Genomic DNA, 22,926 nt, shown 5'->3' on the forward strand with positions numbered 1-22,926 from the left:
GTGCAGAGATGGCTGTTGGGCCCAGGTGAGTTGTGCAGTCTGGCAGACGCTGCGACACCCAGGCCTCGTTTTGGGCAGGAGCGGAGTTCTGAAACCTCTAAGCCAGGGGTGTCAAACTCATTTGTTATGAGGGTCGGATCTGACATAAATGAAACCATGCTGCACTGGGCCATGTGTGCACCTATTTCAGATTAGTAGCAGAGATATAAACTTTATAAGGGACACAGACAAATAAATAAATATATATATATATATTTTTAATTAAAGCATGCTTAAAACGTTAGCACTCGGTTTTAAAGGTGCTTTCTTTGTATTTCTCCCATGGGATCTGGGGAACTGGGCAGAGGAAGCTCTGGTGCTCTCTTTTTCCCAGGGGACTGGTGGGGGAGGAGCCTCAGCCAATAGAAGGAAGAGAGGCTTGGCTCAGTAGCTCTGCTGTGAGATTGAGAGAGCCTGGCAAAGCAAGCTCTGCCTCTCCCTTCCTCCCCAAGGGAGAAGCCTCATCCAATGGATAAAGTAGAGGTTTTGCTCTGTAGCTCCTGTGCAATTAGAACATAAGAGAAGCCATGCTGGATCAGGCCAATGGCCCATCCAGTCCAACATTCTGTGTCACACAGTGGCAAAAAAATTTATACAATCACGCACACTGTGGCTAATAGCCACTGATGGACCTCTGCTCCATATTTTTATCTAAACCCCTCTTGAAGGTGGCTATGCTTGTGGCCGCCACCACCTCCTATGGCAGTGAATTCCGCATGTTAATCACCCTTTGGGTGAAGAGGTAATTGAACAAGCCTTCTGTGATGCAGAAGGAAGCAAGAGAGGGAGAAGGAAGCAGATGAAAGCCAGTTGCTCAGGGGCCTGATAGGAGTCCTCCGGGGGCCTGATTTGGCCCCCAGGCCACATGTTTGACACCCCTGCTCTAAATTTTATTGTGCTCTTTCTTAACCACCCTCTTGCTTCTGGACTACATTGTTGAAACCCCCACCCCACCCCCCGTGAGAATTTGGCTGAACTCTTAGGATTTGACAAACTTTCTAATACATTTCTCCTCCCAAGAATGGGGAAATAACCAAACATATAAAGCAGAGAGATTTCAGTCCACCTTTTGGTGATGTCAGGGGCGTGCAGCAGAGGCCAATGAGTTTTGCAAATCAGTTGTGCTAATGAGCTCCAGCACCTCTTTTTCTACAAGACGAACCCTGTGAGCCGTGTCAATTGCATAGTAGCAAGTTGCTTCTGGGACTGGTCCCAATGAATCTTCCCTCTAGGACAGGTAGAAAAGAAGCCGGGGTGGATTGGGAGGAAAAGGACAGGCTCCCTGTGTAAGCACCAGTTGTTTCCGACTCTGGGGTGACAGTGCTTTCACAGTGTTTTCACGGCAGACTTTTGACGGGGTTGTTTGCCATTGTAGCGACAGTGTAGATGACTGGGGAAGGCAACGGCAAACCACCCCATAAAAAGTCCGCCATGAAAACGTCATGAAAGCAACATCACCCCAGAGTCGGAAACGACTGGTGCTTGCACAGGGGGCCTTTCCTTTCCTTGCCATTGCCTTCCCCAGTCATCTACACTTTCCACCCCAGCAAGCTGGGGACTCATTTGACCGAGCTCGGAAGGATGGAAGGCTGAGTCAACCTCGAGCCGGCTACCTGAAAACCCAGCCCCAAAAGAAGGTACCCCTACATTAATTCTGGAGGGAAGGCGTTTAAAAGTTGTGTGGTCCCTTTAAATGTGATTGCCAGAATTCCTTTTAAGTTCAGTCGTGCTTGTCACAGCCTTGCTCCTGGCTCCACCCCCAAAGTCTCCTGGCTACACCCCCAAAGTCCCCAGCTTCCAAGAGGGACCTAAAGGGGTAGCTCTAGGAATCACCAAAAAGTAGGCTTTGAGCACAGAGTTTCTGGTAAGTCATGAATGGAGTACAGCCGGGGATCGAACTCAGGTCGTGAGCAGAGCTTAGGACTGCAGTACTGCAGCTTTAACACTCTGCGTCACGGGGCTCTTGGACTGGGAGCCCCCCTCCCCCCCAAAAAAGCCCTGAAAATGGCCTTACCCTGGACGAGAGGGGTTCACTAAATCCATTAGGCCTTTGTATACACAGTCCTGTTGCATCCTGCCATCTAATGGCAAGCAAGGGAAACAGCAAACACAAAGCCCATTCACTCGACTGAAGAAGCCTACACGCATTCGGAAGCTTAAAGTCTGAATAAAACTTTGTTGGTCTTAAAGGTGCTGCGGGACTCCTACTTTATTTTAAAGCAGGAGCAAGAGAGAGAGATCTTGGGGTCGTGGTAGACAACTCACTGAAAATGTCAAGACAGTGTGCGTTTGCAATAAAAAAGGCCAACGCCATGCTGGGAATTATTAGGAAGGGAATTGAAAACAAATCAGCCAGTATCATAATGCCCCTGTATAGATCGATGGTGCGGTCTCATTTGGAGTACTGTGTGCAGTTCTGGTCGCCGCACCTCAAAAAGGATATTATAGCATTGGAAAAAGTACAGAGAAGGGCAACAAGAATGATTAAAGGGCTGGAACACCTTCCCTATGAAGAAAGGTTGAAACGCTTGGGGCTCTTTAGCTTGGAGAAACATCGACTGCGGGGTGACATGATAGAGGTTTACAAGATAATGCATGGGGTGGAGAAAGTAGAGAAAGAAGTACTTTTCTCCTTTTCTCACAATACAAGAACTCGTGGGCATTCAATGAAATTGCTGAGCAGACAGGTTAAATCAAATAAAAGGTGGTGGCAGCGAGCCCAAGGGGCAGGAGGAGAAATAGCTCCCTCCAGGAGTTGGCGACTCAATAGGGGGCTGACGGGACCGGGTCTGAAGGCAGAATTGGGCCGGTTCCGTCACATTTGGTGGCAGCGGTGGGATAGTGTGGCGGAACCGGCCCAATTCTGCCTTCAGACCCGGTCCCGTCAGCTCCCTCTTGAGTCGCCAACTCCTGGAGGGAGCTATTTCTCCTCCTGCCCCTTGGGCTCGCTGCCACCACCTGCTCAGTCTAGGGGTTCAGATTGAGAGGAACAGGACTCCCAATCCCCCTCTCCAGCTATGAGGCCGGGCCTCAAAGTCCTCTGCCACCCTGTACTTGGGTATCACAGAGACCTCAGCACTTCTTTGGGGAACCCCTGGAGGATTGGCACCTTATCCAACTGCATGCCTTCCCCCTTGCCCGGGGCCCCCTTTATAAAACAGCGTGGTCTAAGCGGTTTGGGGATCTATGTGGTACAGAGATGGACTGCCAGCATTTAAAACAGTAAAAATATTTAATTAAAAGAGAAAAAGAAAAGAACAGAAGAACAAAACAAAAACAGTTGCTTGTAAAAGGTTACACAGCACAACACCCGCACAGCAAACAGCATGACAAAGGAAATGTGGTTATAAACGCATCTTACTGTCCCTGATCTAAACACACCCTGCCTTTTGGGATGACTTACTTGGTCTTACTGCCTGGAGGCCTCATTTTCCTGACTAGGCCGCATGCACAGGCAGGAGCTCCCACACTGGCAACCTCTTCCTTCGAGCTGCAGCTGAGAACTGAAAACTCTTCCTCCTAACCCACATGCAGAGAACAAAAGAACTTCCTGTCTCTCTAGGAGACTTTCCCCCTAACGTTGTTGGTTTGGCTCTGGAAGGGAGGGGGGAGTGAGGGGAAGGCTAGGCCCAAGCCTGCTTCGCAGTTTCATGTTTTCCCTCCCAATGAAGCTCCAACCTGGATTAAAATGGCGTTTCTCCACAGGGTCAATGAATGGCACGTATAGATTTTCCTGGTGAATCCTGTAGCGTTGGCATTTTTTTGCCTTCGCACACTATAACAGGATTAGAAAACAGCTAAGAAAAGCTACCAGGTGGCTCTTATTTCCCCACCAAAGCTGAAGTTGCCAACCTCCAGGTGGTGCCTGGATATTCCCTGGGATTATAACTGACCTCCAGGCAACAGAGATTCGTCTCCCTGGAGAAAATGGCTGCTTTGGAAGGCGGGTTCTTCTGTGGCGGCATACCTAGGTTGGCCGACTCCATGTTGGAAAATATCTGGAGATTTTGGAGGTGGAGCTTGAAGAGGGTGCGGTTTGGAGAGAAGAAGAACTTCAAAGGGATGTATAATACCAGAGTCCACCTTCCAAAACTGCCATTTTCCCCACGTGAAGTGATCGTTGTTGCCTGCAGATCCGATGTAATAGCAGGGGCTCACCAGCCACCACCATTTAAAAGTCTTAAGAGAGTGTAGAGAGAGCCAGTTTGGTGTGGTGGTGAAGTGCGCGGACTCTTATCTGGGAGAAGCAGGTTTGATCCCCCACTCCTTCACTTGCAGCTGCTGGAATGGCCTTGGGTCAGCCATAGCTCTCGTAGGAGTTGTCCTTGAAAGGGCAGCTGCTGGGAGAGCTCTCTCAGCCCCACCCACCTCACAGGGTGTCTGTTGTGGGGGAAAGAGATAAAGGAGATTGTGAGCCACTTTGAGTCTCTGATTCAGAGAGAAGGGCAGGGTATAAATCTGCAGTCTTCTTAGTTTGGTTAAATAATTTTTGTAAAAACTGTTGTTAAAAAGTTCTAAGTTAATTCAGGATCCCTATAGGTGTGCTGTGCTACAAGCTGTGAGTTAATTCAGGATCTTTGTAAAACAGTAGTCTTATTCCAGTGTACTCCTAAATCAATTGGATACACCTGGTAGTTTTCATAAACTGGACTCCCTTGGATTCTTTGTCTGGCTCTTTCAAGAGAAAAGGAAAGGTCCCCTGTGCAAGCACCAGTCGTTTCCGACTCTGGGGTGATGTTGCTCTCACAACGTTTTCATGGCAGACTTTTCTTACGGGGTGGTTTGCCATTGGCTTTCCCCCCAGCAAGCTGGGGACTCATTTGACTGACCTCGGAAGGATGGAAGGCTGAGTCAACCTCAAGCCTGCTACCTGAAAACCCAGCTTCCACTGGGGGATCGAACTGAGGTCGTGAGCAGAGCTTAGGACTGCAGTACTGCAACTTTAACACTCTGCGCCACGGGACTCCTACTCTTTCAAGAGAAGCCCAGGGGAAATAGAAGTGTTGAGCTGGATCCATTGGAGACAAGAGCACAGTCAATTGAAACAATTTAGTGAGTATAGATGGGGAGTATCTTGAATAAGCCTCCAGAAAACATGTATTTAAAATATTGTTTAAAATACTGTATAATTATTTTCTTAAATGACATGCCAGCCCCCTAGGGGAGCTGCCTGAATAAGGGAACTCCGAAAAGAGGACAGAAACGCAGTCCGTTTGCAGCCACACCTGTTTTGGGAAGCGGTCATAGCCATTTTGGAATTTCTTCGACTTTGTGTAGCTCTGCAAACAAAGAGAGGACATTGCACAGTTTTCTGCAGAAGAAAATTTTTGGAATTTCACTGAATATCATTTAGTATAATAACAGTTTTGGTATATACATTAGTAAAAACCCCTGCAGAGTGTTCTGTATTTATTTGCCTATTTATACCTGTGAGCTCTCTATCTTGACATACCAGCTGGAGATTGGCAACCCTAACTGCCCCCCCCAAACCCCTGTTTGAGCTCCTCTTAAGAACATAAGAGAAGCCATGTTGGATCAGGCCAAGGGCCCATCCAGTCCAACACTTGTGTCACACAATGGCCAAATATATATATATATATATATATATATATACACACACACACACACACTGTGGCTAATAGCCACTGAAGGACCTCTGTTCCATATTTTTATCCAATCCCCTCTTAAAGCTGGCTATGCTTATAGCCGCCACCACCTCCTGTGGCAGTGAATTCCATATGTTAATCACCCTTTGGGTGAAGAAGTACTTCCTTCTATCCATTTTAATCTGACTGCTCGGCAATTTCATTGAATGCCCACTAGTTCTTGTATTGTGAGAAAGGGAGAAAAGGACTTCTTTCTCTACTTTCTCCACCCCATGCCTAATCTTGTCAACCTCTCTCACGTCACCCCACAGTCGACATTTCTCCAAGCTAAAGAGCCCCAAGCGTTTGAACCTTTCTTCATAGGGAAAGTGTTCCAAACCTCTTCCAAATCTCTTCCAAAATCTTCAGGCATTTCCCAACTCAAAACTCAGGGATCCTAGCCAAAACAACCCAGTTTGAAAGAAAGAAAACACCTGAAAATTTGTTCTTAGAAGAGCCTTCTTTCAAGTCAAATGCATTCAATTGTCTGCAGCTGGAGACACAGCGGTTCTGCCTTCAGAGGCAATTCCCCCTTTCCCCTCTACAATCACTGGATTCTCTTATTTGCTGGTCTTTTGCATGTCCCTTGGTTGTATCCTGAGGCAGAGAAGCGAGTCATGGATGGAGATTTCTTCCTGGAAAGCTACTTTGAGCAGTGCACTAACCAGGTAGAGTAAGGATGATGGATTTAGGCTAACGGGAGTTTGGGGTCTTTCCTTCTCTGACTTTAGTGTTACTGGGAAGCTCCTAACGTCATTTAAATTCCCATCTCCTATGTTTTATCCAAGGAGCATGAACTGCCCTTTAATAATAGGCAAATCCTTCCGAAAGATCTTTGTAATTCTATGAATATGATAATTAAATAAAAAATTGGTTTTGAACAAAAAAATAGGCAAATCCTACGCTTACAGGGTTACTTATTGGCATAAATTGTATATGATAGGCAGTGTGGGACAATGGTTAGAGTGCCGGGCGGGGGAGAACTAGATTCCAGCCCATTCTTTGCCATGAAGTTTGCACGATTCCCCACTTCTCCACTTAACAGGTGCTGGAATGGCCTTGGGTTAGCCATAGCTATTGCAGAAGTTGTCCTTGAAAGGGCAGTTGCTGTGAGAGCTCTCTCAACCTCACCCACCTCACAAGGTGTCTGTTGTGAGGGGAGAAGATATGGGAGATTGTAGGCCGCTCTGAGACTCTGTCCTTGAAAGGGCAGCTGCTGTGAGAGCCCTCTCAGCCCCACTCACCTCACAGGGTGTCTGTTGTGAGGGGAGAAGATATGGGAGATTGTAGGCCGCTCTGAGACTCTGTCCTTGAAAGGGCAGCTGCTGTGAGAGCCCTCTCAGCCTCACCCACCTCACAGGGTGTCTGTTGTGGGGGGAGAAGATACGGGAGATTGTAAGCCGCTCTGAGTATCTGATTCAGAGAGAAGGGCAGGGTATAAATCTGCAGTCGTCTTCTTCTGGGTGACCTTGGGCCAATTATTCCTTCATTATCACCCAACTCACGGTACTGGTGTGAAGAAAAAATGGAGACTGTGGTAACCGTGTGTGCAAATATGAAGACATCAAAGGAAGGGGCAGGCTAAAAATGTCATAGACATTTCCGTATACTCATATTGCTTGATGCTGGATGTACTAATAATGTTTAACATTTAAATAGCCTGTTCAAGTGCTCAAAGCACTTTATTTACCTCATCATTTATCCCTCACCTTTCTCACCGAGAGGGACCTAAAGGGGTAGCTCTAGGAATCACCAAAAAGTAGGCTTTGAGCACAGAGTTTCTGGTAATTCATGGAGCGACCTTTTTCACTAGCTGCATCAACTTCCAGTAAATACAAGAGATAGGGTTGCCATAGCACCCTTGACACTGGCAAGGAATGGGGGTATAAGGTTGCCACATCCAGCTTGGGAAACTCCTGGAGTTTTAGGGATGGAACCTGAGGAGAACAGAGACCTCAGTGAGGTACAATGCCACAGAGTCCACCCACCAAAGTTTCCATTCTCCAGGGGAATTGATCTCTGTAGTTTGAAGATGAGCTGGAATTCCAGGTCCCACCTAACAAGAGGCTGTGCTGTATTATTTTTGAAAATTCTCCTGCAATGCTGTGCTTGGGAGGCCACAGTGGGAGTGCTTCTGGAGTTCTGGCCCTGCTGGTGGACCTCCTGATGGCCCCTGGGTTTCAGCCACTGTGTGACACTCACACAGACTGTTGGACTGGATTGGCCATTGTCCTGATCCAGCATGGTTTCTCTTATGTCTGGGCAGTGATGCTTTGCTTTCTTGGTGCTTTGGAGGCAAAAGTGGGAAGGCTTTTGGAATTCTGGCCCTGTTGGTGGACCTCCTGATGGCCCCTGGGTTTTGACCACTGTGTGACACAGAGCATTGGACTGGATGGGCCATTGGCCTGATCCAACATGGCTTCTCTCATGTTCTTATGTGACACAGAGTGTTGGACTGGATGGGCCATTGGCCTGATCCAAGATGGTTTCTCTTATGTTCTTATGTGTGACACAGAGCGTTGGACTGGATGGGCCATTGGTCTGATCCAAAATGGCTCCTCTTATGTTCTTAATGTTGTCGGGTATGGAGAGAGACAGCAGGGATATCTAGCATTATACTGCTGTTTCTGTCTGAGGCAGAGTTGGAGGATTCAAAACAGCACCTATTAGACTCGGGCCAGCATTCCGTAACCAACCCATTTGTCTCTTTTGCAGGGCTTTTTTGTAGCAGGACATCCTTTGCGTATTAGGCCACACACCCCTGCTGTAGCCAATCCTGCGAGAGCTTACAAGGCTCTTCGTACAGGGCCTACTGCAAGCTCCAGGAGGATTGGCTACATCAGGGGGGCGTGGCCTGATATCCAAAGGAGTTCCTGCTACAAAACAAGCCCTGGTGGTAGGGGATATGACATGCAAGATACTTCTCCCAGGGTTAGATCTTGGTTTCCAAAATACAAAAGAGCGGAATGTGTCAAGCTTTGATATTTCTCAATAATCAAGCTTTTGTTCTTTTATCAAAAGTTGCTTTATTGTAAAACTCAATAGCTTGCCCAAGGACGGACTCCTTGGAAGTAATGACGTACATAGCATTGGATAGTAACTTATAGGCACACTTCAAAAGGCTAGGTTACAGATAACTTCAAAAGAATAACATAAAGATGCAAACTGAATTGAGGGCTCAAAGGCTACTCACTACTATCTCTTTTATGACTAAGGAATGTCAGCTAATAAAAACATCTCCTTTTCTCACACATCCTCTGAGAACCGATAAGACCTGGCTGTGTGAATCTGGGGGAGAGGCACTCTAGACCGTTAATACAATGTTACTCTAAACATCCTGGGTACAGAAGGATTTATTATGCATCCTTTGGAAAAAAGGAAGAAAACAGGAGGGGGGGAAAGTAAGAGGAGTGTTCTGCTTTGTATCTAGCTTGTCTGCTAACCACCTTTAGAAATAGCATGCTTAACACAATGGGAAAGGCAGGGGTGACCAGTAGGGAGGGGCTGGTCGACAGCCCACTTTGGGGTCCCGACTGACAGGCTGGGGAAACAGTGCTTCATAGGACAAATGTTGAGACCAGCGCCACCTTTCAGACCGACAAAATTTTATTCAAGGTATATTCAAGGTTACCTCCGTACTCCGTATGTAATCGAATAAATAAATAAATAAATACTTGAGAGGAGACGAATGTAGCTAATCATTCACAGCAGGGCTTTTTTTTGTAGCAGGGACTCCTTTGCCTATTAGGCCACACCCCTCTGATGTAGCCAATCCTCCTGGAGCTTACAGTAGACCCTGCAAGGAGAGCCCTGTAAGTTCTTGGAGGACTGGCTACATCAGAGGGGTGTGGCCTAATAGGCAAAGGAGTCCCTGCTACAAAAGAAAAAAATCCCTGCTCTTTTCTGTATTTCCCAAGGACGATCTGGTCTCAAGCAGCCCGCCGACGTTCTCTCCCTTGAGTCCTTTTGCGACAGACCTGCCCCTCCCCTCCATCCCGGACACGTCATTTGATGGTCCGTCCGACTTGACCAAAGACTTCTCGACTAGCTACTCTTCGGTGGACCTCAGCTTCCTCCCGGACGACCTCGGTCAGGATCAGAGGCACGACGACGACAGCAGGCTGCTGGGAGAGGAGTCCGACTCTCCGTCGGTGGCACAAGACAGTAGCGTGGTCTTGGAAGATGGCGACCTGCGCCAACAAGGGAAGGAACAGGCAGCCCAGCCATTGCCCGACGCCTCTGGGCTCTGTCCCCCCTTGACACCGATGACCCCCATGACCTCCGCTTCAGAAAGTTCAGGCATCGTCCCACAGTTACAGTAAGTAACTTCGGCAGGCTCAGGGGTGGAATTCTAGCAGGAGCTTCTTTGCATATTAGGCCACACCCCCTGATGTAGCCAATCTTCCAAGAGCTGACAATTTATTTATTTAAAATTTTTTTGCATTTATATGCCACTCTCCCCACTGAGGCAGGCTCAGGGCAGCTCCAAGAGCTCTTGGAGGATTGGCTACATCGGGGGTGTGGCCTAATATGCAAAGGAGCATCTCTGGGCATGCTTAGTGAGAAGCTGGCACTGCTGCATTCAGAGAGACGTAAGCTATTGGCGGGAAGGGGAAACAGGCTCCTTCAAGGCTGATCCCTGGGATTTGCCCCTGGCAAGTTACAGCTGGTCTCCAAGCGAAAGAAATCAGTTCCCTTGGAGAAAAACGGCTGCTTTGGAGGGTGGACTCTGCGGCATTATCCCCTGCAGATAGGGTTGCCCGGTCCAGTTCAAGAAATATCTGGGGACCTTGGGGGTGGAGCCAGGAGACATTGGGGGTGGAGCCAGGAGCAAGGTTGTGACAACGTAATTGAACTCCAAAGGGAGTTCTGGCCATCACATTTCAAGGGACTGCACACCTTTTAAATGCCTTCCCTCCACTGGAAATAATGAAGGATGGGGGCACCTTTTGGAGACTTGAGAGGAGACGAATGCAGCTAATGACTCTCAGCAGGGCTGCAGCAGAAACCTCTTTGCATATTAGGCCACACACCCCTGAATTTAGGGTTGCCAAGTCCAATTCATTAAATATTTGGGGAATTTGGGGGTGGCGTCAGGAGACTTTGGGGGTGGAGCCAGGAGACATTGGAGTGGAGCCAGGAGCAAGGGTGTGACAAGCACAATTGAACTCCGAAGGGAGTTCCGGCCATCACAAGTGCCTTCCTCCACTGGAAATAATGGATAGTGGCACCTTCTACGGGGGCTCACAGAAGTGGACCCCCTGATCCAATCTTTTAGAAACTTGGGAGGGTGTTTTGAGGAGAGGCACTGGATACTATGCAGCAAATGTGGTGCGCCTCTGTGTCAAAAAACAGCCCCCCTCGGAGCCCCAGATCAATTGTCCGTTATACCCTGTGGGAATCGGTCTCCATAGGGAAGATCTGAAGCGTTGTAAGAGACCTGCGATCGCCTTTTCGCTTCGCGCTCTCTAAAAGCCGCCTTTCTTGCTTTCCCAGGAATATTGTGGCGACCGTGAACTTGGCTTGCAAGCTGGATCTCAAAAACATTGCCCTTCACGCCAGAAATGCCGAATATAACCCAAAGGTAGGGAGTCAACGAGGGTGCCAACCTCCAGGTGGGGCCTGGAGATCCCCTGGAATTCCAGCTCATCTCCAGACTGCAGAGATCGGTGCCCCTGGAGAAACCGGATATTTGGAGGGCGTTGCATTCCAGTTTGCTGAGGTCCCCGTTCTGCCCAGGCCCCCCCCCCCTAAATCTCCAGGAGAATCCCAACCTGGAGTTGGCAACCTTCTCCCCCACTAGTGAGCTGCTAGGCCCTAGTTGGAAAATTCTTGGAGATGGGAAAGAGGGACCCTGGGAAGGGTGAAGTTTGGGAAGGGGAGGGGAGTCACAGAACCTTTATGGGCATAACGACGACAGTATCAAATCAAGGAAGCAGGGAAAAAGGTGGTTAATTAAACATTCTAAATCAAAGCGGACTTCTCCTCTTAAAAGCACAGTAAAGGAAGTTTGCCACCACTTTGATGGGTTTCAGCCTTATTTGAGGCTAGTAAGCTTACTATGTCAAGAGCCCTGTGGCGCAGAGTGGTAAAGCTGCAGTACTGCAGTAGGAGCCCTCTGCTCACGACCTGAGTTCTATCCCAGCGGAAGCTGGGTTCAGGTAGCCGGCTCCAGGTTGACTCAGCCTTCCATCCTTCCAAGGTCAGTCAAAGGAGTCCCCAGCTTGCTGGGGGGAAAGTGTAGATGACTGGGGAAGGCAATGGCAAACCACCCCATAAAAAGTCTGCCATGAAAACGTGAAAGCACGTCACCCCAGAGTCGAAAACGACTGGTGCTTGCACAGGGGACTACCTTTACCTTTTACCTTTAAGCTTACTATCTTGCTTTCATCAGATTTACCCTCCAGGGATTGCAATATAGGATCCAGATAAGATGCACGTAAATCACAGTAGAATCTACAGGATCAAAGTACATGGTCTGTTCCTTCAGTTTCCTTCAGCCCACAGGGACAAAGCCTATCAAGGAATGGTATTTTTTTAAACCTCCTGTATAGCACAGCAGAAGGAAGCACATTAAAACAGATTAGCATAAACGCCCTTCGAATATGTGGGTCAATCAAACAAGAAAAATACTCTGTAAGTGAACCCCCTAAAAGGAATCCCCCATTGCATGGGAGAGCAACGCCCAGAAGCAAGACTTCTGATTCTCCATGTCAATTAATCTCTGTTTAATCATGACAAAAGCAGGCTTCTCCGAAAAAAGGGTGAGATTGTCAACCGGTTTTTGGGGCAATACCCCTTCTCCCAGATACCAATTACCAGGCTGGAGGCTTTGTTGTTCAGAGAAAACTGTTTTATTTTCACTTCTGCAGGAGTGGAGAGGAAGATCAGGTAACAAGGCTGTTCTCCCTCTGACTAATTTTGGCCAAGCCCATGCCTTTTATAGGGCCCCGACGTCATAAATCCCTCCCTTACTCTGTGGCTAACAGCCAGTTGACGCAGAGTTCACAGTCCTAGCTTCAACTACCGATTAGGCTGAGGGCTTTTAGCCAAATAAGGTAAAAGTTACAAATATCTCCGCCCAACAACACTTCCTTTTGTCAGAACTTGTAACTTTATCTATATGCTTAGCTAAAATGGTATTCAGTTAGCACAACTGACTCCATATTGTGAATTTTACTAACCCTGTGATTCTGCATTTCAAACAACCACTAACCACTGAAAGGTGACAGATAACCACTCACAAACATCTGCAGATGCCCCTTTGAAATTTCCAGTTCTGACACCTCTTATAAAACCAATTTTGCCCTTGTGATGGATTGATTCTTTGTTGTGCACTCTACTCACTATTTATGCTGAATATTATAAATCACTATACTTATAATAGTTGTCTTGTTAGCATATAAAAAAAGAAAGAAGCATTTTACTTTTGCAGGCTTAAGAGGCTGATGTATAGGAATATGGTGAGGGAGGGGGAGTGAGTATCTTACCCTAAAACTAGAGGGTTGCTAAGAAACTACTATAGGAAATAGCCTAACCACAAAGCCACATCGAGGGAGACAGGAAGCCAGTAGCAGCACAGCTTCAACTGTCAGAGAGGAGGTGGGGGCCTCCTGAATCTTATACTTGGCGTCCCTGGCTAGCTACTTACTTGTCCTTTGCTCTATTCACCTATTTATGCTAAATATTGATTAACTATAAAAAGCCTGTATTTAAATCATAACAAACCTTAAAGAAAGCAAAAAGTCTTTGTTTAGAAGGGCTAAGATCTGAAAGAAACAATGAGAAGGAGTGGGTTGGAAAAGTGGTCAGAAACTAACAACCTGTTTGAGACGCTGCAATAGGAAATAGCTTGACTACAAAACCATATCAGGAAGCTAGCACACGAAAATAGTTCATCTGCCAAAAGCTGGTGAAGGGGTGGGGAGGCCTTCGGGCTTTATATCTCCTTCTTCATTGAATTAATGAATCTTATATTTATTCTATCAAGATCATCGATGCTAAGCCCCATCAATGTGATTTTCTCTTCAATGTGGGTCAGCCAATCAGATAGATAAGATTCATGCCGCATATGTGCAATGAGACTATTAGGCCCACTTCCGAAATGAAGACGCAGCCAAAATTTGAGAGTGGAGATCCATGCCTTTGTGGCCAAACGTCTCTGGTTTGTCTCAAGACATATTGCTGCATAAGGTACACAAGCTGGAAACCCTAAAATTTTCCTCAGAAATTTAGATTGGACTCTTTCGACTGTTTCATTAAGGGCAGAAATCCAAATTGGGGCACCGTATAATAGTTTGGCACATATTTTATAGTTAAATGCAGGACCCCCGTGGCGCAGAGTGGTAAAGGTGCAGGACTGCAGTCCTAAGCTCTGCTCACGACCTGAGTTCGATCCCCAGCGGAAGCTGGGTTTTCAGGTAGCCGGCTCGAGGTTGACTCGGCCTTCCATCCTTCTGAGGTCAGTAAAATGAGGACCCAGCTTGCTGGGGGGAAGGTGTAGATGACTGGGGAAGGCAATGGCAAACCATCCCATAAAAAGTCTGCTGTGAAAATGTTGTGAAAGCAACGTCACCCCAGAGTCGGAAACGACTGGTGCTTGCACAGGGGACCTTTCCTTCTTTCCTTATAGTTGAACACTTTAAGAACAGCAGCGGACTCAGCAGAGAATATGATGCTATGAGTTTTGCCAACCTCCAGGTGAGAGAGAGTCACAGAAAAGGTTGAAACCTATAGATTAAGCCGTGAAAAGTAATAATAATAATAATAATAATAATAATTTTTATTTATATCCCGCCCTCCCCGCCTAGGCAGGCTCAGGCTAACAACAAATTCAGATAAAAAGTTATACAATATACAGTAATTTTAAAACAGCATTAAAAATTATACAATAGTTTAAATCAACAATGTCTTAAAAACCATTCCAGTTTATATAATTTAACAGCAACAATGATGTTCCTGGCGCTATTCTGTCCATTTGCGTAATGGCAGAGATCACTAAATAGAGTCATTTTGATGGATTGATCGGCCATCCTTTGTCAGCAGTCTGCGAAGGCCTGCCTAAAAAGGATGGTCTTGCAGGCCCTGCAGAATTGGTCCAGGCTCCGCAGAGCCCGCACCTCTTCCGGGAGCTGGTTCCACAGGCACAGAGCTGCAACAGAGAAGGCCCATGCGCGGGTGTTCTGCAATTTCACCTCCTTTGGCTGCAGAAGCATAACACAAAACATTCACAAAATTTCTGTAATAAACCCAAATGTATACTGCAATATACAATGTTCAGTACATAAGCCCAGGGCTGGAATTCTAGCGATTGAGCAAGCCTTGCAAAGCCAGCTGTGATGCAGAAGGAAGCAAGAGAGAGGGAGAAGGAAGCAGATGACAGCCAGTTGCTCCGGGGGGGGGGGGCTGATAGGAGCCCTCTGGGGGCCTGATTCGGCCCCCGGGCTGCATGTCTGACACTTGATTTGCAAAAATCACAATCTGGATTTTCTCGAACTTTTAAGAGGTTTGCTGCTGTGATCATGAGAATCAGAGAACCGAGAACGACGGCCCTGATATTCAGTTCTGGCAAAATGGTGTGCACGGGGGCAAAAAGGTAAGATGGCTTTGGTTTTATGGTGAATCCGGGGAAAGTAACACTGCGGCTTCTACTCTATCAAAGCCTAGAGGACTTGGGCCCATTCAGCACTCCAGGAATCTCAGCTTTTCAGGGGGCTCCCTCCCTGTTTGGGCTTAAGCAAGTTTTTAAGCTTTTATGGCTTTGAATACAGCCCTGAAAGTGGTAATCAGCAATGCCTGGTGATCTCAGAAGTTGTGTACAATTCTGGCCACCGCATCTCAAAAAAGATATTATAGCATTGCAAAAAAAGCAGAAAAGGGCAACTAGAATTATTAAAGGGTTGGAACACTTTCCCTATGAAGAAAAGTTAAAGCATTTGGGGCTCTTTAGCTTGGAGAAATGTCGACTGCGGGGTGACATGACAGAGGTTCACAGGACAGAGGTGTAGTGATTAACTCTTATCAGGGAGAACTGGGTACGATTCCCCACTCCTCCACTTGCACCAGCTGGAATGGCCTGGAGTCAACCATAGCTATCGCAAGAGTTGTCCTTGAAAGGGCAGCTGCTGTGAGAGCCCTCTCAGCCCCACCCTCCTCACAGGGTGTCTGTTGTGGGGGGAGAAGATAAAGGAGATTGTAAGCTGCTCTGAGTCTCTGATTCAGAGAGAAGGGCAGGGTATAAATCTGCAGTCTTCTTCTGAACTGGGTTTGATTCCCCACTCCTCCACTTGCAGCTGCTGGAATGGCCTTGGGTTAGCCCTAGCTCTGGCAGAGGTTGTCCTTGAAAGGGCAGCTGCTGTGAGAGCCCTCTCCAGCCCCACCCACCTCAGAGGGTGTCTGTTGTGGGGGAGGAAGGTAAAGGAGATTGTAAACTGCTCTGAGACTCTGAGATCCAGAGTATAGAGTGGGATATAAATCCAATATCTTCTTCGTCGTCGTCTTCTTCATCTTCATCATCGTCTTCTTCATCTTCAACGTCTTCTTCTTCATTGTCGTCTTCTTCATCTTCATCATCGTCTTCTTCTTCGATCTCTGCAGTGAAGAGCAGTCCAGGCTGGCTGCCAGGAAGTACGCCCGGGTGGTCCAGAAACTGGGCTTCCCAGCAAAATTCCTGGACTTCAAAATACAGAACATGGTGGGCAGCTGTGATGTGAGGTTCCCCATCCGGCTGGAAGGCTTGGTCCTGACTCATCAGCAGTTCAGTAGGTACGTTGCTGCATAGTGTAATAATAATAATAATAATAATAAATTTATTTTTATATCCCACCCTCCCCCGCCAAAGGCAGGCTCAGGGCAGCTAACAGGACATGGTATGCACCATGATTACGATAAAATACAATCAATACTATCAAACAATTAGAATAGTTACATTAAAATAGTTAAATTACATTCCTAAATTAAGTTAAAATTAAATAGACAGTTAAACCATTATAAATTATGAATTTCGGTGCTAAATGAACAGGTGTGTGTGGCGGGCAGGGCGTTTTTCGTAGCAGGAACTCCTTTGCATATTAGGGCACACACCCCTGATGTAGCCGATCCCCCAAGAGTAGGCCCTGTACTAAGAGCCCTGTGAGCTCTTGGAGGATTGGCTACGTCAGCAGGGTGTGTGGCCTAATATGCAAAGGAGTTCCTGCTACAAAAAAACCTTGGTGGCAGGCAGGGCTCCCTCGAAGCTGTGGAGTCTGGTGAGCAAAAAGTCTACTTTGTGAGAGCTGCCAGCATTAAAGTCGTGAGCGAGCGATTTGGGTACTGCATACATTAGTTTGCTCTGGGGCCATCCTTCCTGCGCTAAGACAAAAATGCTCAGAGGGAATGCTGGTGGCGGGGGATACGACACGGAAGGTACTGCTCCCAGGGTCAGATTTTGGTTTCCAAAATACAAAAGAGAACAACGGGAAAGGGTAGGGGCGACAATCCTGCTGGAGCTTACAACAGACCCTCTAAGAAGAACCCTGTAAGCTCTTGGAGGATTGGCTACATCAGTGGGGTGGGGCCTAATATGCAAAGGAGCTCCCGCTACAAAAAAGAGCCCTGACTCTCAGCATTCCACAACAAAGAAGGGCACATTTGCCCATCAACCTCCCATTTTGATATGTTTATTTCCTTCATAAGAACACAAGAGAAGCCATGTTGGATCAGGCCAATGGCCCATCCAGTCCAACACTCTGTGTCATATAAGAACATAAGAGAAGCCATGTTGAATCAGGCCAGTGGCCCATCCAGTCCAACACTCTGTGTCACATAAGAACATAAGAGAAGCCATGTGGGATCAGGCCAATGGCCTATCCAATCCAACACTCTGTGTCACACAGTGGCCAAAAAAACCAGGTGCCATCAAGAGGTTCATCAGTGGGGCCAGGACACTAGAAGCCCTCCCACTGTTGCGCCCCCACAAGCACCAAGAATACACAGTATCACTGCCCAGACATAAGAAAAGCCATGTTGGATCAGGCCCATGGCCCATCCAGTCCAAAACTCTGTGTCATACAGTGGCCAAAAAACCCAGGGGCCATCAGGAGGTCCATCAGTGGGGCCAGGACACTAGAAGCCCTCCCACTGTGGCCCCCCCAAGCACCAAGAATACAGAGCATCACTGCCCCAGAGTTCCAACAATACGCTGTGGCTAATAGCCAGTGATGGACCTCTGCTCCATAAGCTTATCCAATCCTCTCTTGAAGCTGTCTATGTTTCACCCTGGAATTAAAACCATACAAATGGTAGCCATATAAATTAAACTTCCTATTCCTGAATCTGATAAATATCTTTACTATGTTGTTTGCTAATTTGCTGCTCGCCCTCTTCCTGTTTGTATGGACCGTCAACTTCCATTTCAATGTGTCTGAAAAAGTGCGCCTGCACATGAAAGTTTACAGCTTGAATAAAGCTTTTGTCGGTCTTAAAAGGTGCCGAAGGATTCAAACTATGTCCTACGGCTTCGTAATGTTACGCGTTCCCTCGAAGCGGCGTCACGAGCTCCGTTTTTTAGCCTCCGGCTCACACGTTTTTGTCTTAGCTCAGGCAAAAATCCCCCCCCCCCCCGAGCACACTAATTTATGCAGTCGCTCACAACTGTAATGCCAGTAGCTCATGAGGTAGAATTTTGGCTCAGGTATTTTCCAATCCGGAGCTTAGAGGAACTCCACAGCTTAGAGGAACAACAAACAAATTACGTATTTTTCGGACCATAAGACGCATTCCCCCCCCCCCAAAAAAAGTGGGGGGGAAAGTGCGTGCGTCTTATGGTCCGAATACAAAAAGATGAGGGGGGGAGGGGCCTGCAGCCCCCGGGAGACAAGCGGCGAGATGGCTCCCTCCGCCCCCATCGCCAACCCAGCACTTCGCAGGGAGCGATCTCGCCGCTTGTCTCCCAGCCAGGCGTGCTTCCCCCGCGCCTGCGTGCCTGCCTGGGAGACAAGCGGCGAGATCGCTCCCTGCGAAGTGCTGGGTTTGCGGTGGGGGCGGAGGGAGTCGCCGCTTGTCTCCCAGCCAAGCACCTGCGTCTTATGGTCCGGTGCGTCCTATGGACCGAAAAATACGGTAGTTTCTGCTTCAGCCAAGCATGTTTTGTCTGTCTGTTTTACAACACAGCTATGAGCCAGAGTTGTTTCCCGGCCTTATATACAGAATGGTCAAGCCAAGAATTGTGCTGCTTATCTTTGTCTCTGGAAAAGTCGTGTTAACTGGTAAGTGACCTCCACAGGCTGTGTGACCTTGAGAGCAAATGTGGGCGGGCCCCGTTAAGGGGAAGCCCTCCCGTTTTCTGGCACCACTGAGAGAAATGGGACGTGGGTCTTTTGTTTTCATTCTGCTGGCAACCACGGGGAAGAAGCCGGTGGAGTGTTGCCAACCTCCAGGTAGGAGCTGAAGATCTCCTGCTGTTACAACTGATCATCTGGAGAAAATGGCTGCTTTGGAAAGTGGACTGTGTGGCAAGGGTGGCCAAACTGTGGCTCTTTCACACATATTGTGTGGCTCACAAAGCCCCCGCTGCCCCGTCGGCTGGGCTGGAGAAGGCATTTGTTTCTTTAAATTACTTCTCCAAGTCAAGCCAGCCAGCAGCTTGCAGAATGCAATTAAAGTTAAAGTTGCTTTCTTTCCACCTCTCTCTCTCTCACTCCCATCTATTTTCCTTCCTTCCAGCTCTCAAACAACTGACGTTCATGTCTTGTGGCTCTCAAACATCTGACGTTTATTCTATGTGGCTTTTAGGTTAAGCAAATCTGCCCCCCCCCGCTCTATGGTATTAGATCACACAGAGGCTTCTCCCCTCCCCAAGCCCCGCCCTCTTCAGGTTTCATCCCCCCAGTCTCCAGATATTTCCCAATCAGGATCTGGAAACCCTAAACCACTGTGACTTCAGGCATCTTCCCAAATTATTTTTAGTCTGGAACACCTGACAATCAGCACGAAGGGTTTGATCTTTGTATGCTGACACAAGAAATGCAGTGACCTCACTTGGAGAATTGTGTTCAGTTTTGGGCACCACATTTTGAGAAGGATATAGACAAGCTGGAACGGGTCCAGAGGAGGGCAGCAAAGATGGTGAGGGATCTGGAGACAAAGTCCTATGAGGAAAGGTTGAAGGAGCTGGGGAAGTTTAGCCTGGAGAGGAACCGGGTGAGAGGTGATAGGATCACCGTCTTCGAGTACCTGAAGGACTGTGTGTGGAATTGTTTTCTGTGACCTCAGAAGGTCAGACCAGAATCAACAGGTTGAAATTAAATCAAAAGTTTCCAGCTCAGCCTTAGAAGAACTTTCTGACCGTTAGAGCGATTCCTCAGTGGAACAGGCTTCCTCATCGGGAGGTGGTGGGCTCTCCTTCCTTGGAGGTTTTTAAACAGAGGCTAGATGACCATCTGACAGCAATGAGGATCCTGTGAATTTAGGGGAGGTGTTTGTGAGTTTAGAGCAGTTCCTCAGTGGAACAGGCTTCCTCAGGAGGTGGTGGGCTCTCCTTCCTTGGAGGTTTTTAAACAGAGGCTAGATGGCCATCTGACAGCAATGAAGATCCTGTGAATTTAGGGGGAGGTGTTTGTGAGTTTAGAGCGGTTCCTCAGGGGAACAGGCTTCCTCATTGGGAGGTGGTGGGCTCTCCTTCCTTGGAGGTTCTTAAACAGAGGCTAGATGGCCATCTGACTGCAGTGCGGATCCTGTGAATTTAGGGGGAGGTGTTTGTGAGTTTCCTGCATTGTGCAGGGGGTTGGACTAGACGACCCTGGAGGTCCCTTCCAACTCTATGATTCTATGAAAGAAGGTTTAAAGCCGGGCTTGGGAAAAGAGGCCCGAGGAGATCAAGGTGAACTAACGGCAAAGCAAAGCTTTTCAAAGCCTTAGAAAGGACAGGGGGTGGGGGTGGAATTATCTAGGTCTAATTTTTAGAGATCTTATTTTAATATGTTTGCTATTGTGTTTAAACTGTTGTTAGCCGCCCTGAGCCTGTCAGGGGAGGGTGGGATATAAATCCGATAAAATAAATAAAGAACTAAACCAGAGGCTCAGAAAACCAGTTATTAGCCATCATTCTACTTTGCAGAATTCAAGGCACTTTACAATACAAAGAAAACAATGATTTAAAAAAAACACACACACACATAAAAGAGCACAATTGAAAATCTTTTATTTCGTGCTCCCAATAAATAAAAATTAAATAAAAATAAAATTAGTTTGCCCTGCGCTGAATAGTCCAGGCAAGCCCAATCTTGTCAGGTCTCTCAGAAGCTAACCATGGTCAGCTCTGGCATGTACTTGGAGGGGATTGCTCTTTGGGATACCAGAGCCAAGAGGTAGAGGCAGGCTTTATACAGCCACTTCTCTGAATATCCTCCATGCCCCCAGTAGGGGGCAGTCATGAGAGGATCCCAAGACTTCCAGGTACAGACACACACAACCTCCCACCCCGCAAAAAAACCCTTCAAACATAAGAACATAAGAGAAGCCATGTTGGATCAGGCCAATGGCCCATCCAGTCCAACACCCTGTGTCACATAAGAACATAAGAGAAGCCATGTTGGATCAGGCCAATGGCTCATCCAGTCCAACACTCTGTGTCACATAAGAGCATAAGAGAAGCCATGTTGGATCAGGCCAATGGCCCATCCAGTCCAACACTCTGTCACACATAAGAACATAAGAGAAGCCCTGTTGGATCAGGCCAATGTCCCATCCAGTCCAACACTCTGTGTCACATAACGTAAGAGAAGCCATGTTGGATCAGGCCAATGGCCCATCCAGTCCATCACTTTGTCACACAGTGGCCAACCCCCCCCCCCAAAAAAAACCCAGGCACCATCAGGAGGTCCATCAGTGAAACCAGGACACTAGAAGCTAGGGTGACCATAATGTCTGAAGGCCAGCCAGGGACACTGGGGGGGGGGGGGGGGTGTGCGCGCGCGAAGCGCGTGCGCCGCCGGAAACAGGGAGTGACGTCACTTCCGGTGATGTCATGCCACCACCGGAAACAGGAAGTGGCATCACTTCCTGTGACATCATTTCCCCCGCGTCACCTGCCGGAAACAGGAAGTGACTTCACAGCACTTCCTGTGACGTCCCCAAAAATCCCCCAAATATCACCGCCGGAAACAATTTTGTTCTCAAATCCTGTATATACTTCATCAGTATATGGGATAAGGCACTTTCTCAACTGTGCTGCATAATGCAGCCTATTTATTTTGTCCTGTTGGCTCTGTTGGCTCTATCTGCGCCACCTTCATCACTTTCGGGGTGTGGATCCCCCAGTGGGGTGGTCTCCCGACTCCCTCCGCTGACTGTTTCTGATAGCCCTGCGCCCCCTCTTTCATTTGATATGTGTCCCGTGCGGGTGCCACCCTCCCGCCGGGAGATGCCGCAAAATGAGCCCCCTTGAGGCTTATGGCGGCAGGGCTCGGGGGAAGCGAGCTAGACTGCTGTTCTTTTGAGGGGTTATAGAGTGTTTCGAGCCCGTCCCTGTGGCATCGGTCCCATCGTTGTGGGACCAAGGGGGCCGGCGCAGCGGCACGCCGAAGCAGCCTGTCACTAATAACACCGGTCAAGATGCAGGACAGGAACCTGGAAGTGACCGACAGGCTGCTTCAGCGTGCCGCTGCGCCGGCCCCCTGGGCCCCACAATGATGGGACCGATGCCACAGGGACGGGCTCGAAACACTCTATAACCCCTCAAAAGAACAGCAGTCTAGCTCGCTTCCCCGAGCCCTGCCGCCATAAGCCTCAAGGGGGCTCATTTTGCGGCATCTCCCGGCGGGAGGGTGGCACCCGCACGGGACACATATCAAATGAAAGAGGGGGCGCAGGGCTATCAGAAACAGCCGGCGGAGGAGTCGGGAGACCACTCCACTGGGGGATCCACACCCCGAAAGTGATGAAAGTGGCGCAGATAGAGCCAACAGAGCCAACAGGACAAAATAAATAGGCTGCATTATGCAGCACAGTTGAGAAAGTGCCTTATCCCATATACTGATGAAGTAAATACAGGATCTGAGAACAAAATTGCACTAGAAGACACAAACGCAAAGCTCCCTTACACTGAATCAGTGCTTGGGTCCACCAAAGTCAGTATTGTCACATAAGAGAAGCCCTGTTGGATCAGGCCAGTGGCCCCTCCAGTCCAACACTCTGCGTCACATAATAACATAAGAGAAGCCCTGTTGGATCAGGCAGTGGCCCATCCAGTCCAACACTCTGCATC

At 48.1% G+C, this 22,926-nt stretch overlaps 1 protein-coding gene across 1 annotated transcript in view; it reads left to right on the plus strand.

Annotated features, from left to right (window-relative positions):
- The first annotated feature begins 5,735 nt into the window (after positions 1-5,735).
- The window catches only part of LOC132588997 (TATA box-binding protein-like 2), a 25,734-nt gene continuing 8,543 nt past the window's right edge, over positions 5,736-22,926 (plus strand). The window contains exons 1-6 of the mRNA XM_060261509.1: positions 5,736-6,352; positions 9,602-10,002; positions 11,181-11,268; positions 15,188-15,279; positions 16,281-16,448; positions 18,834-18,928. Of these exons, the coding sequence (XP_060117492.1) occupies positions 6,158-6,352; positions 9,602-10,002; positions 11,181-11,268; positions 15,188-15,279; positions 16,281-16,448; positions 18,834-18,928 (1,039 nt within the window). The 5' untranslated portion in view covers positions 5,736-6,157. The remainder of the gene's footprint in view (positions 6,353-9,601; positions 10,003-11,180; positions 11,269-15,187; positions 15,280-16,280; positions 16,449-18,833; positions 18,929-22,926) is intronic.

This window comes from Heteronotia binoei, chromosome 21, assembly GCF_032191835.1.
Source record: "Heteronotia binoei isolate CCM8104 ecotype False Entrance Well chromosome 21, APGP_CSIRO_Hbin_v1, whole genome shotgun sequence".
Classification (NCBI taxonomy): domain Eukaryota; kingdom Metazoa; phylum Chordata; class Lepidosauria; order Squamata; family Gekkonidae; genus Heteronotia; species Heteronotia binoei.